This window comes from Lepidochelys kempii, chromosome 7 (genome assembly GCF_965140265.1).
Source record: "Lepidochelys kempii isolate rLepKem1 chromosome 7, rLepKem1.hap2, whole genome shotgun sequence".
In the NCBI taxonomy this organism is placed as follows: Eukaryota; Metazoa; Chordata; order Testudines; family Cheloniidae; genus Lepidochelys; species Lepidochelys kempii.
In genome coordinates, this window is record NC_133262.1 from 59,826,348 (window position 1) to 59,841,439 (window position 15,092).

Below are 15,092 nucleotides of genomic sequence, written 5' to 3' on the forward strand. Positions count from 1 at the left end.
TTCTCGGAGCGGTTGGCTCCTTTGGCCGCTTGTGCTGCTATGGCTCTATTCTATTTTTAGCATGCTAGCTCTAATTGAACCAGCGTGACTATGTCTCCTCGAGCTGGGAATCACACCCCCAAGCTCAAAGTGTAGACATACCCCTAGTGAGGAGCAGTGTTCCCTCTAATTTTTCCCACCCATGTGCGGAATGAATTTTGTTATGTGCACCAATATGGAAGTGATGTGTGACACATCACCTTCACATCAGTGCACATAACAAAATTCATGTGATGAGGGTAGGGCTGAGGGGTTCAGAGTTTGGGAGGGGGCTCAGGGCTGGGGCAGAGGGTTGGGGTGCGAGGGCTCTGGCTGGGGGTGCGGTCTCTGGGGTGGGGCCAGAGATGAGGGGTTTGGGGTGATTTGGGGTTACGGCAGGGAGAGAGGACTCCCCCCAGCAGCACCTGGGGTGTGGGGGAGAGGTGCCCCTCCCTGCTGCGGTAGCTCCGGGGCTGGGGCTGCAGGATAGGCACCCCTCCCCTGGCTCCCGCAGGTCTGCCCGGGGCTAGGTTCAGGGAGAGATGCCCCGGCCGCAAAAGGTCTGGGCTGGGGCTGGGTCCGGGCTGGGCTGCCTGGGTTTATGCCGCGCTGCCCTGGCCGCAGCTGGGTTTAGGCCAGGCTGCGCTGCCCCAGCCATGGCTGGATTCGGGCAGGGGTAGGGATGCCCCAGCAGGTTTGGGCTGCGACATAGTTGGGGCCAGCGGCGCTGCCCCGGCCGTGGCAGGTTGAGGGCCGGGCTAGGCTGGGGCCAGGCGCCCCTCCCCCGGCAGGTCCCTGGGTGGGTTCCCTGAGTTCCTGCGTGGTGCTAAACAGGCTGCTGCGCAGCCATTCAGCTTACAAGGAACTTAGGTGAGGAGTCAAAGTAGATGCAGAGGCTTCATCTCACTTTGACAAATAGGGGCTATACACCTTCAGTAGAATGTGGAGAAACAGTGTTACAATTAGTTCTTTGAAACATTTCCCCCTTCCAACTTCAATATTGCCTGGGTTGAGTTTGATCAAGCTGCTCTTCATTCAGGAGCTGATTTCTTGCAGGCATTCTGACATCTTAATAATGGCAGTGGTTGCCTCAGTGGAGAATGACATATGTTGGTGTTACAAACTCCTGGGATCTTAAGATTGAGCTGTGTACTCTCTGCCTCTTCATCCCAAGTAACAGCGATTCTATAATTAAACCATAGCTACCCCTTCTGTTGGCAATGCACGAGACAGAAAAGAATCTAGTTTGATTTTCCATGGGTGTATTGGCTCTGCTATGCTAACAAGTGTAGAAGCTTGATTTTGTTAAGTAAGTCAGCAGATATGACAAAGATGTAGGGGGAGTAGATACTTGGAGTGCATTGCCTTGCTTGCTCACTCACTTTTCTGACGATAATCACACTTTAAACCATCTAAACTTGATTTGTTCTTTTATAATGAAGTTCTCTTTCTTATTCAGTCTTGGGCTTTATTTTAACAGAGAACCAAACTTCAGTTTGAGGGAAAATGGTGATTTCTTTCCCTTCACACTAAGATAAGCAGTTCTGAATCAACTCAAATGCCCAAAGCATGCTTCCTTAGACCAGACTGACCAGAGTGAGTGCCCAATGTAGTCTACTCTGAACTGAGCTCAGGCATTAATCATCAACATGAACTTATGGACATGTTGCAATTTCTTACCTCATTGTATCTTGCTATAAGTGGCTGTCTGGATGCAATTGTCGTGGTACCATCCATCTTGAGGTAGGAATAGTTTCTGTCTCTCAGAAATACTTCAAGGATCTTCAGCATCTATTGTGATGGAAAGGATTTGAATGAAATCCAGGTATGAAGACTAACTGACTATCTGATCAAGTCAAAACTATTTCTCGTATTAACAGCAATTGCAACTGAAGAGATAGATCATGCACTCCTGCGTGGGAATCGTGGGGACTTATGAAGGCTAAAGAACAGAAAATTCATGAATTATACTAAGCTGTGAAACATATGTGATGTATGATCTTGTCGGGAAGGAGGGTGTTTGCCCTGACAGAGTGGAGCAAGGGGCATGGCTTCAAAAGACCAATTACCAGGGAGGAGTGTGGAACACTCCAGGGAACCCGCAGAGTCAAAGTGAAGTCATGCATCTGTGAAACAGAGAAGGGAAGACCACATATACACTTTGAACCTGTGGGATGGAACAGTTTTATGGGCTCTGCCTGTACAAGTGCCTATAGCAGACACTTCACATAAAGGTTACCAAAGCTGCCAGGCAGCCATGTAGTGGAGGACAGAAAACTGAACTGTCAGCATTAAACACACACACAATTCTTTTCAGCCTATTTTTGCTACTCTGCAGGGGGAGCATGCAAGAGAATGGTTCTCCCCTAGCCGGCCATGTCACATGGAGAAGCTTCAAAGTGACTTTTTTGACACAGGAGAGGAGAGGAGATGCTGATGAGGCTCAACTTCCCACCTCGTTTGGAAAAACTGTTGGTCATCTGGGTGGACCTCTTTTGTCCCCTCTGCCCCTAAGAAGATAGTGACGTATACTGTACATGGCTGAAGATTTACAAATGTGCCACAGAAAACAGCCATGCTGCAGATGCTTTAATAAGATATACAATTCAAACATTACTCCTTCCTCTTAAGGAACCCAGTTTTTGGAAAGTACAAGAATAGTAGGGACCACAGCATTCATTAGCATCCAAAGTTAAGGCTAGAGATTTTTTTTATTTTAAACTATGTTTTCATTTCCACAACAACGTAGATCTAAAATGGACACACTAATACACTAACAGACACAGGAGGGAGAGATGCTAACATTACATCACCCAAGAGAGAAGCAGGACAGTAGCCTTTGCCTTTGGAACATTCAGTAAGGAGAACAGGACAAGAAAAATCAGAAAAACAGTCAGGTCATAACAAAGCATCTTTACAAGGTAATTTATACCATTCTTTGTTACTGGGGATTCATAGATTCCACAGCCAGAAGAGACCATTAAGATCATCTAGTATGACCCCCTGACCTGCCTGACCACAGAACTTCTCCAAAAATAATACCAACAGCAGATCTTTTAGAAAAACATCTGATCTTGATTTAAAAATGATCAGTGATGGAAAATCCACCACGACCCATGGTAAATTGTTGTAATGGTTAATTATTCTCACTGTTATAAATGTATGCCCTATTTCCAGTCTGAATTTGTCCAACTTTAACTTCCAGCCATTGGTCCATGTTATACCTTTCTCTAATATATTGAGGAGCCCATTATTAAATATTTGTTCCCCAATTACAGAATGTAATCAAGTCACCCCGTAAACTCTTTGTTAAGCTAAACAGATTGAGCTCTTTAAGTCTACTGCTATAACACACGTTTTCTAATCTTTTAATTATTCTCTTGGCTCTTCTCTGATCCATCTCCAATTTGTCAAGATCCTTCTTGAATTCTAGACCCAAAACAGGAGACGGGTTTCCAGCAGCACAATACAGAGGTTAAAAAAAACACCTCGTTACTCGTACTTGAGATTCCTGTATCCCAGGATTGCAGTAGCTCTTTTGGCCAGAATCACACTGGGAGCTCATGTGCAGCTGTTTATCCATCATGACCTCCAAATCTTTTTCAGAGTCACTACTTCCCAGGATAGAGTATGCCCTACATTCTTTATTCCTAGAGGTCTACATTTACATTTAGCTGTATTTAAATGAATGCGGTTTGTTTACAGCCAGTTTATCAAGCGATCTAGATTGCTCTGAATCAGTGACCTGTCCTCTTCATTATTTACCATTCTCCCAATTTTTTTTACTGGTCACCTCCAAACTTTATCAGTGATGATTTTATGTTTTCGTCCTAGTCATTGAAAAAAAATGTTAAATAGCATAGGTCCAAAAACCAATGCCTAGAGGACTCCACTGGAAACACAGTGTTCAATGATGATTCCCCATTTATACTTACATTTTGAGACCTATCAGTTAGTCAGTTTTTAATCCATTTTATGTGTTCCACGGTAATTTTATATAGTTCTAGCAATTTATCAAAACGTCATGTGGTACCAAGCCAAATGCCTTACAGAAGTCTAAGTATATTATGTCAACACTATTACTTTTATCAATCAAACTTGTGATCTCATTAAAAAAATATACAGTGTCAAGCCAAGGAACAACTTTATAAAAGAAGTGATAGCAGAAATGGAAGCTGAAATTTGCATTTACTCCTCCGACCAAACTATGAAGTTCAAGAAAGATACTACTTCAAACTTCCAAATTGTAAGAACTCCCCTTGAACAGCAAAAAAAAAACCCTCAGTACAATTCTGAGAGAATTAAAGACATGGCAGGAATACCTAATGATGTGTAACCAACTGTCACTGAATCAGAAATAGACTCATGGCCCAGGGCACTGTGAAGCCCTATCATAGACAGTTATTTGTACTGTACTACAGTGCCAAACTCCACTCCTAGTTACACCAGTGTAAATCCAGAGTTACTCCATTGGTTTCAAAAGGACTTGTTTTCATTTTCACTGGCGTAAGTGACAGCAATATTTGGCTGGACATATTTTACTTGGGCAATACTTGGTATACCTTATCATGCTAATAAAGTTTACGGATCTGAAGTATATAGAGTCTGCCCTCCAGTTATTCAACATCTAAGAAACAAAAATTTCCCACTTTGGAATTTTGTTTTTTTTGAGGAATCCACAAAATAACCTAGTTTCTAGCTATAGGTCTTTTTAGATCACGCACACATCTAATTTGGTGGAGGTGGGGTTTTTTTTATTGCAGTTACTACATAACTGTAATAAGTTTGTTTGTTCTTACCTGTCTCGACTGGGTAAAGAGCAGCACTCTGTGACCCTGCTTGTGCCATATTTTCAGTAAGGACTCTACCACTATCATTTTTCCAGAACGTTTCCAGTATCCAAATTGATCTGCTTCTTCTAACTCATCATCTGGCACACCTTTCAAAATCTTGGGACCACCAGAAAAGAGGTCAGGATGGTTGCATATTTTTCTCAAGGCTACAAGTCCAGAGAAAACCTACAGAATACAGGAGAGAATTGTCCTTTTCTTGCAAATTTTTCATTCTACCATGGGTTACATTTAAGAGGAGATAATAATAGACCTAACTGATAGTCATGGAGCAGGTGAACACTGGTGCTCTGGTTTTTACACTAGTACACATTTGTTCCCATTTCAGTAAAAGGTGGTATACAGTTGATATAATACAGTGGCCAATGAAATACTGTGTTATTTGAGAACCCATTTTGGTGCTAATGTTACAAAAATTCTAACAGTTTCTGCATTCATGTAATCCATATTAGTCAGAGTTTTTCTAGCACTTCAGAAGCCAAGAAGTTCCATCCAGCTGCACATTACATGGTCTTCCAGCAAAGATATTCAAAATATAACACCTGCTAAAGGCTGCTATACATGCAGCTGGACTTGTAAAACAAGTACAAATTGTTTCTGTGCATAGGTTGGGTCCTAACTGATTTGTTTACGTTAACTAAGCCAAGAGTGAAAAAATTAAAAATAAAAATAAAAAAAGAACCCAGGGAAAAAGTTACACTTATTATTGAATTGGTTCATTTTTCTTTAATCATAAAATGAATTTCTCTCCCCCAAAAGTCGTGCAAATTCGTAAGTGATGCTGTATTTTCAGGAAGATGGTCACAATTTTCCTTTTTTTGTCCTGAAAATAGCAAAATTGCGACAAACCAGATCATGAAAATCTATTTGAGACAAAAATGCAAAAATGCTGGAAGATAATTTGAAGATGAAAAGAAAGTTTCCTATGTTGGCAAGTACAACCTCTAGAATCCACACTTACTTAAGCGTGGGTTGTCTCAACATGTTTCAACAGAACGTGTGTAGGGTGATGATAACGACCACTGTTTACATCACTGCATTAGATGGATTCTTTTCAATTATTCATTGGACATTTAAAATACCATAAGTATAATCCCTTCTCTCCACACTCAGAAAACTGTAGTTGCAAAAGCAACTGCCCCAGCACTGTACAGTTGAGTGAGTCAGAGCACCAAACCGATCTGTTAAAGGCCCAATGACATCAATGTGCAAACATTTAGACAGTGAAGGACAACTATATATAAAGATCGTATATAAAGATACGATGTTGGTAAAAAACAACTTATGAGTACTTCTGTTATACACATTCTTAAACCTACTACTCAATATAACAAAAGCTGCAATTTGAAATAGCTGCCCTCACTAGCATCCCTACAAAATAAGGCAACAAGCCAGAAGGAACACATTGTCCAATTAGAGCTCAGAGAAATTTTTCAGATTAAATAGTATATTTGCAGTAAAATTCAGTTTCAGGTTGAAACTATTCATGAATTTGTATCACATTTGTTAAATACTTCCAACCAAGCTAAAGAAGTCTAAATGTTTCAGTAAAATATCAAAATAAAACGTTTTGCTTCTACCTAAAAAATTTCATTTACACTTTCAGGCATTTTGACAAAAGTAATCAAAGGACTCATAAAATGGTCAGAAGAGACAGAGGTGGTGGTGCCTCCCTTATAAATAGGGCTTCTGATTTTTGGTTTTAACTGATAAAACACCCCTGCTACAGGCAAAAAAACAAACAAAACAAAGGAAAACCACCGGGACCAGTTCATTGTACCTAGGGGCTTGTCTATACTGAGCAGTAAGGCAGACTATATTTTATTTATATATATATATATATATATATATATATATATACATATATACATATATATATATATACATATATACATATACACACACACACACACGTGCATGTGTGTGAGAGTGATTTCTAAAGAGCACTGCTGTGTAGATATTACTTGTTACTGAATAAACAAAGAGAAAGCCCCAACCCCCCCCCAATTTTTGGAGATTTACAGAGAACTGAAATTTTTTTAAAAATAAACCTGGAAAAATGAAATTAATAAATCCCCCAAAACAGAAGCCCTTCGTATGAGCTTTAGCTCACAGGATAGTGCACTCACCTGGGATGTTGGAGATGTACGTTCAACTCTGCCATCTTACAGATGTAGAGAAGGGATTTGAACTTGGATCTCTCTTAAACGGTTTCACTTTTGATAAAGTAATTAAAGTCTTTCTACAACAAGGATTTGAAGCTGGACCTCCCACATCCTAGGTAATTGCACAAACTCCCAGGCCACAGAGAGTGTCGGTCTCTCTCATTCTCTGGCCCAATAACAATCCATGGTCATTCATAGTAGATATTCATCATCATTCATACATTAAAAAAATTATGAAGTATAATCTATAGGCTACATTCCTTCTGTAGATACCACTATGCATTATAGGCAGCATTTTCACTTCTAGAACAGAGGGTCCGACACTTCAGGGCATGTACTAAGGCAAAAGCTGCAAAGTTAAGAAGTTCTTTTAACTGTGATTGCTATTTGGGTGGAAGATGAAGATCCTAGTGATTTTTAGAAACGGTAACCCACTCCTTGTCCCGCATTCCCTCATTCACTAAAACTGGTTCCAATATCCAGTTGTGCGTGCATGCATGCTATTGTTCAACACATTATGTCTTCCTCAGTCACTCTACCACTAGCCTCTAATTAATTACTATGTAACGGGCTCTGGGACATCTTGAGTATAGAGGTGCTTTTGTTTCCCCTCTAAGATCCTGCTCAGAGTGTAGCTAGAAAAATGCTGAAGGGCAGGCAGCATCTTTATCCAGATGGCTACCTTTAAACTCTTACATGTCATCATCTACCTTAATTAATGCCAACCTGCATTTCTCCACTGAGAATCTGGTAAACTTCTTTGGAGTCAATGAAGTTTTGGTAGACTTGCCGTTGTTCTTCTGTCAAACGGCAAAAAAGAACCTAAAAAAAAAAATTGGGCACTTATCCAGTTACCAATCAACTTCATGAGATATGAAATACACAACAACAACAAAAAGAATAAAGCTTCACCGAGGAACTCCTGATCCACCAAAAGTGCAAAATTAAGAACAAGAGCCCACCAGAAGTTAAAACATTTAGAAAAAGGTACAGTATCTGTAGGGGGCAATGCGATAGTTAGGGATGAGTTTCAGCATCCATTCTGTGCCCTTCTCAGTTGCTTATAATTTCCTCCAACTGCATTTATTTATGCAAGCTTCACTTTCCTATTTCCTGACTTCATTGCTTAACTGCAATCTTAACGTTCCCTTAATGCAAGGGCTTTCTAAAGTAGAATTTATAGAATACTAAGTATTGGAAGCACTTTGTACAGTGTATCTGTTATGTCCCTTAAAATCTGCAATCCCCTTATGACCTCCTGGGTAAACAATAGGTTAGCACATGTAATCTGTTCTGGTCATTGGGAAGTTTAGACTTGAAATTAGACAAAGGTTTCTAACCATCAGAGGAGTGAAGTTTTGGAATAGCCTTCCAAGGGAAGCAGTGGGGGCAAAAAACCTACCTGGCTTTAAAATTAAACTCAATAAGTTTATGGAGGAGATGGTATGATGGGATTTTGGTAATTAATTGACCTTTAAATATTCATGGTAAATAGGTCCAATGGCCTGTGATGGGATGCTAGATGGGGTGGGATCTGAGTTACTACAGAAAATTCTTTCCTGGGTATCTGGCTGGTGAATCTTGCCCATATGCTCAGGGTTTAGCTGATTGCCATATTTGGGGTCAGGAAGGAATTTTCCTCCAGGGCAGACTGGAAGAGGCCCTGGAGGTTTTTCGCCTTCCTCTGTAGCATGGGGCACGGGTCACTTGCTGGAAGATTCTCTGCTCCTTGAAGTCTTTAAACCACGAGTTGAGAACTTCAATAGTTCAGACATAGGTGAGAGGTTTTTCGCAGGAGTGGGTGGGTGAGATTCTGTGGCCTGCCTTGCGCAGGTCGGACTAGATGATCATAATGGTCCCTTCTGACCTTAGTATCTACGAATCTGTCATTAATCTTTGAATGTGACCATGTAATGATATTTCACGTAGATTGATGGGCTAAAATGGAACAAAATCACTCGCTCACATCCTGCAAGGCAACAAACATTATGCTGTAAGTCAAACTCTTGTACAGCTCTGTGACTGACAAGAAAAATCAAATGATTTTAATTCACTTAGGAATGTGTTCTTTAGGGGGAAGCAGCCTACGTTCTTTAAAGTGTACTGAAACCACGTTCCAGAGTTTGGCTGAACAGAGAGCATGAGACTTCACAGCAGACACAATGATCTCCCCTGTTAACTCACTGCCCACCCCATAACACTTTCCCATGTGGAATCACTAGTATGACTACTTGTCTCAGATGCCTAATGGTGGTAGAAAATGAAGGGAGGAGCATATCAAGGAGCAGTTGTGAGGGGTAAGAAGGGGAGAAGGAAGAAAAAGGGATCCGGTAGAGAAACAAAGCCTGATGCAGGGAGGAAGTAAACCCTAACCCATACTAGAAACAGTGGTTCCTGGGAGTCACAGATATCTTTTTTGTTAAAAAACCACAAACCTTTCATTAACTCAAGAATGGCTGAAGGAATTTAGCTCAAGACCCTTCCAAAAAATATTCACCTTCAGGCACAGAAAAAGCATGGAAAATTTCAGTCCAAAAAGGGAAAATTTTGGAAGGTTCTTAGCATGTGCAAACAGGGGGTCAGAATGGAAGCAAGTTTGCAAGCTGAACTACTATTGCACACGCCATATTTCCCCGGTCATTATTTGCTGGCCAAATGAACCTTATAACAGCAGGAACAACATTTTTTAATGATAACTCTGATAATGAACATACAACAAGAGGTACCCTACAGGCATTGTTCTTAGGATGCACAAGTTTGGCCATTTGAGGGCTGCACTGATCACTCTCCAGGAGCCCAAGGGCTGAAACCAACTGGCATGAAATAGACTAGAATGCATCTTACATGCCCTTTGCTTTAACATGGATGCATAGCTGTGCGGAGAATACAAGGTGAGATGAAGCATTGCATGCTGAATCAGAGGAGGTGGTAAACTGTACAGATACTTTCCACATTACAGAAGTCCATCAGACATCTGTGCCCAGATGATATGATAATCAGGTGATTTATAAATACCTACAAAATAAAATACCTCAGTAGATATTCAAGCTGCTAGACACACTTTGACTTCCCCAGCACATAAGTCTTATACCACTACTGAGAACTTAAAATGTGTAGCTTTAACTTCTCTATGTTCTTTTTTCACACTTGCTCTCAACAAAGTCAACTGAAGTTTTGCTATGGACTTCAGGAGGCAAAGGATCAAACACTGTATATATTTTAAACAAACCTGTTCATTTTTATCTGGCAGTGACAAGCTCATTTTCACATCAGCCTTCATTCTCCGCAGCAAGTAGGGATTTATGGTGTCCCGTAAAACACATGCACACTTGTAGGCAGTTTTTACCTTTAGAAGGGAAAAAAAACAGCATTTAAGAGAGTTCTTAATGTAGAGGGTTTTATGTTTTTATTTAAATGAGATTCATTAACTAGGAGTAGGAAAAAGTAAAAAAACTAGATGGCACAAGCAGACACATTATTTATATTTTCTACCCTTTAATGGATATATGGGATAGCTCAGTGGTTAGAGCATTGGCCTGCTAAACCCAGGGTTGTGAGTTCAATCCTTGAGGGGGCTGTTTAGGGATCTGGGGCAAAAATTGGGGATGGGTCCTGCTTTGAGCAAGGGGGTTGGACTAGATGACCTCCTGAGGTCCCTTCCAACCCCGATATTCTATGATTCTGTGATATATGAAGTTACACTAATTTTTGTTTAGTATTCAATACAATGTGATTTGTAATTAATTCATGTTAGCCAACAATAATATTTAATAAATAGACTCTCTCATATCAGATACCATTCATTTATTTGGGCTTAATTTGGTGAAATTTATTCCACTGAAAGGAGACCAGAAATTATAGATGTATTGACTAGTAAGACACACTTCCCCTTAGGCAAGCCCCTTTTATCAATGAATCCGTATGTGTAATCTTGCATAAACCAAAAACCACACAGAGAACTGCTCATATACAGACTGAAGATCAAAACGAAGCCTGAAGCAATGGTGGGTAGCAGACAATAAGTGAAGATTAGTGCCCACTTGAGACTATTAAAAAAAAATCGGTATAAGAAAATCCCTATGATCACAGAAACTAAAGGTCATTCTGGCCTTAAATGGAGCATATGGTTCTGTAATGGGTAATGGATGTGTGAGATGGGTATTAACTGTACATAATGGCTAAATATACCCTCAATTCTCTTAAAGAAAAACAAAGAATATAATAAATTATTGATACATAAAAATCAAACTGGCCATTCAATTTAGTAAATTACCAAGCCTCAGACAAGGGAAGCACTTAAACTCAGAATGAATATAAAATTATAAAAAAAATGTGGGCATAAAACATTACCAGGAATGTTAGAGTAGAAATAATTTATATTCTAAGCATTTATATAGAACTTTTAATCTTCAGATAACTTTACAAACAATTAATCTAATAACTAATTTAATAAATGCAATGCAGGTAAATGTTTAAAAGTCAGCTAAATAAAATACTTGCGATAACTGCAACCACTGCAAAGATGAACAGATATACTCGTGTTTGAAAGAATAATCCTAGGCAGTTTATGCTCCAAAATCAGATTTAGTTTAAAAATACTTTCACAAAACCTGCTATTAATAGGATGGAAATAGTTTGTTTTTAAATGAAAACTGTTTTCAGTATGGATTTAAACATTTCTCTATGGTGTCTGAAATTCAAATATTACAGCATTTTGCTAATGTTTGAAACCCAGACAGTAATGTATATATAATGTATGTACATATAATGTATGTAAATGTGTTTACTCGATTAGGGCATAGGACACCCAATATAATATACATTTTGAAGTGAGTTTTGAAACAACACAGCAACCATTTCCTTCAAATTAATGATCATCAATTAGTAAAAATATTTTGCTGTATCTTTACCTGCACGGGAGAGGCATTGGAATATCCTCCCATGGTTATTGGAACAGAGAATTGCTCCATGAAGACAGGCAGTGTTCCCAATTTCCCTGGGAATACAAAGTCAAAGAGGGACCAGAGCTCCTTTAGGTTATTCTGCATAGGGGAGCCAGACAAGATGATTCGATGGGGAGTGCGGAACTATTAATATAAAACAAAACAACTTAGTAGTAAGACATTTTCATGAGTTGGCTTGTAATACAGATTCCTACCGCAGAGACTATCCAATTTCACATCAATGAGTTGTCACATTTTAAAATATATATTTATTTCAGAGAAAATATGCTATAAGCTTCTTGTGAAATGTTGTCTACAAAAATGATAGCTCAAACAGGACTTAGCATTAATACGCCACAAAATAAAATGAATGTAACAATCTGTTTTGGATATATACGATTCAAACCCACATTTAACACTAATTTACAGCAAATTCTAATAAACTTTGAATGTATCCTATTATGATAACACTATTGATTTTTAGTGACTGTTGTAAACAATTTTAAAAAAGCCAAATAAATTAAGTATCCAAGCAAGATTTTAAAAGACAGTGTCATGACATATGCCTTTATTCTTTGCTCAGATTTAAATCTATGACTTTATGATTCAGCAATCCATGGTTACTATCAGATTCTGAGCTTATTTTTTCAAATATTTTTTTTTATTATTATTATTATTTTTACAAATGAAGATATTTGGTTTGTTTTCTGGTACAGTACCTGTTTGCACGCAAGTGTTACTGCGGCATTTGGATTCCGGATTTTATGACCCTCGTCTAAAATCACATAATGCCAGTCATAGCTGTTGATATTATCCTGCATCAATCGAATGTATGAATAGGAGGTGATTAGAATGCCATGGCATGCTACCATCTCACGAATTAGTTTCACCTGTAAACAGAATGATTTGTTGTCATTAATTCAGCATTAAGATGTCAAATTAAGACCAGCTGAACTGTGTGTGTGTGATCCTGGTTGTGTTAAAAAGCAGCTGAAATAACTAAGTATTCTTTGTAAATAAAATAACTATGCCAAGACCAGTACTACCTCATCACAAAAGAGCTAACAAATACATATGAAGGAAAAAATTCTGTTTAGATACAATGGTGCAAATCCTAAGTAATTCCAATGATAAGGAAAGTGGTAAGTCGGGACGAGAAGGATTGGGACACCCTACTATCCTACCTTGTGTGTGCAATCCGGGAGGTACCTCAGGCCTCAACTGGGTTTTCCCACTTTGAGTTATTATACGGACGCCAGCCCCGTGGCACACTAAATATCGCAAAAGAAATCTGGGACAAGAAACCCATTGAGGGGAGAAATATAATTGACCATGCATTGCAAATGCGAGAACGGATAGCCCGGGTCACCCCTATTGTATGGGAACATTTGGAAAAGGCGCAGGAGGCCCAGGGAACCCATTACAATCGCCAGAAAAAAGTCCGACAGCTCCAACCGGGGGATTGGGTGATGGTGTTGGTACCCACGGCAGAAAGCAAGCTTTTGACCCAATGGCAGGGGCCCTATGAGGTGGTTGAACCCATGGGGGAAGTAACGTACAAAGTGTGGCAGCCAGTATGCCGGAAACAAGAACAAATTTATCACACTAACCTCTGAAAGCCTTGGCACCAACGAGAAGCGTGTGTAGTGGCCCAAGAGACCCTGGATCCAGGGAAATAACATGCAGGAGCAGATCAGGATATTCACTGATCTGACACGAAACCAGAAGAAGAAGGTAACTGAAAAGATCAACTGATACCAGGACGTGTTTTCAACCAAACCAGGTCGGAGCACCGAAACCTATCACCACATCATCACAGACCCTGGGGCAAAGGTAACTTTAAGGCCCTATCGGGTCCCAGTGGCAAAAAGGGAGGAGATCAAGGCAGAGGTAAAAAGGATGTTGGAGCTGGGAGTCATGGAAGAGTCCCACAGTCAGTGGTCAAGCCCGATTGTGTTGGTGCCCAAACCGAATGGCACCACTAGGTTTTGTAATGACTTTCGCCGGCTGAATGAGATATCCAAATTCGATGCATACCCCATATCGATGAGTTAGTTGACTGCCTGGGCAATGCCCGATTTTTGACCACCTTTGATTTAACAAAGGGATCCTGGCAGATTCCCCTTGCCAAAGATGTGAAAGAAAAAACGGCACCCAATAATCTACCTCAGCAGGAAACTCCTCCTGAGAGAGCAGAAGTATGCCGTGGTTGAAAGAGAGTGCCTAGCTGTGAAATGGGCCATGGAAACACTATGTTATTACCTTCTGGGACGACGGTTTACCCTTGTGACCAACCATGCATGCCTCCAGTGGATGCAGCAAAATAAAGAGAAGAACGCAAGGGTGACGAGATGGTTCCTGTCCCTACAAACTTTCCAATTCACCATACACCACCAGGCTGGATGCCACCATGGCAATGCAGGTGGCTTGTCACAGGTACACTGCCTGCATCCCAAGTTGCCCAATCCTGTGGTGTTGAGCGGGGTGTGTGTGTGGAGAATACGTGACGGGGTTGGGCCAGATGGTTACAGGAGAGTGATTTTTTTTTTTTAAAATATGCAACGCTTCATGAATTTGCGTGTCATCCTTGCGCAGGGGCCATGCTAATCTTCTCTGTATCGTTCCAATTTTAGTATATGTGCTCAGGAGAGTGATAAAAGGCAGATATATTAGCCCCAGGTTAAGTAGGTCCCTTTTCCTTGGGTAAGGTAACAGGGAAGGTTCTAGAACAATCAGGAACTTTCTGGAAACAATTAAGGCAGACAGGCTGATTTAGAACACCTGCAGCCAACCAAGAAGCTGCTAGAATCAATTAAGGCAGGCAAATCAGGGCACCTGGGTTTAAAAAAGCAGCTCACTTCAGTTTGTGGTGCGTGTGTGAGGAGCTGGGAGCAAGAGGCACTAGGAGCTGAGAGTGAGAAGGCGTACTGCTGGAGAACTGAGGAGTACAAGCATTATCAGACACCAGGAGGAAGGTCCTATGGTGAGGATAAAGAAGGTGTTGGGAGGAGGCCATGGGGAAGTAGCACAGGGAGTTGTAGCTGTCACAGCTGTTCCAGGAGGCACTCTAGACAGCTGCATTCCACAGGGCCCTGGGCTGGAACCTGGAGTCGAGG

General features: G+C 40.5%; 1 protein-coding gene and 1 non-coding gene across 5 annotated transcripts in view; both read right to left on the reverse strand.

Moving 5' to 3' along the window:
• The window catches only part of ERCC6 (ERCC excision repair 6, chromatin remodeling factor), an 80,700-nt gene that overhangs the window by 11,151 nt on the left and 54,457 nt on the right, over positions 1-15,092 (reverse strand). For all 4 annotated transcript variants that reach the window (XM_073353085.1, XM_073353081.1, XM_073353082.1 and 1 more), the window contains 6 exons: positions 12,696-12,866; positions 11,944-12,120; positions 10,263-10,379; positions 7,760-7,855; positions 4,818-5,036; positions 1,699-1,809 (listed from right to left, as the gene is read on the reverse strand). In XM_073353085.1, the coding sequence (XP_073209186.1) occupies positions 1,699-1,809; positions 4,818-5,036; positions 7,760-7,855; positions 10,263-10,379; positions 11,944-12,120; positions 12,696-12,866 (891 nt within the window). The remainder of the gene's footprint in view (positions 1-1,698; positions 1,810-4,817; positions 5,037-7,759; positions 7,856-10,262; positions 10,380-11,943; positions 12,121-12,695; positions 12,867-15,092) is intronic.
• LOC140915414 (U6 spliceosomal RNA) lies at positions 14,527-14,630 on the reverse strand. The gene has a single exon (XR_012160150.1). It is a non-coding gene; the product is annotated as a U6 spliceosomal RNA (small nuclear RNA).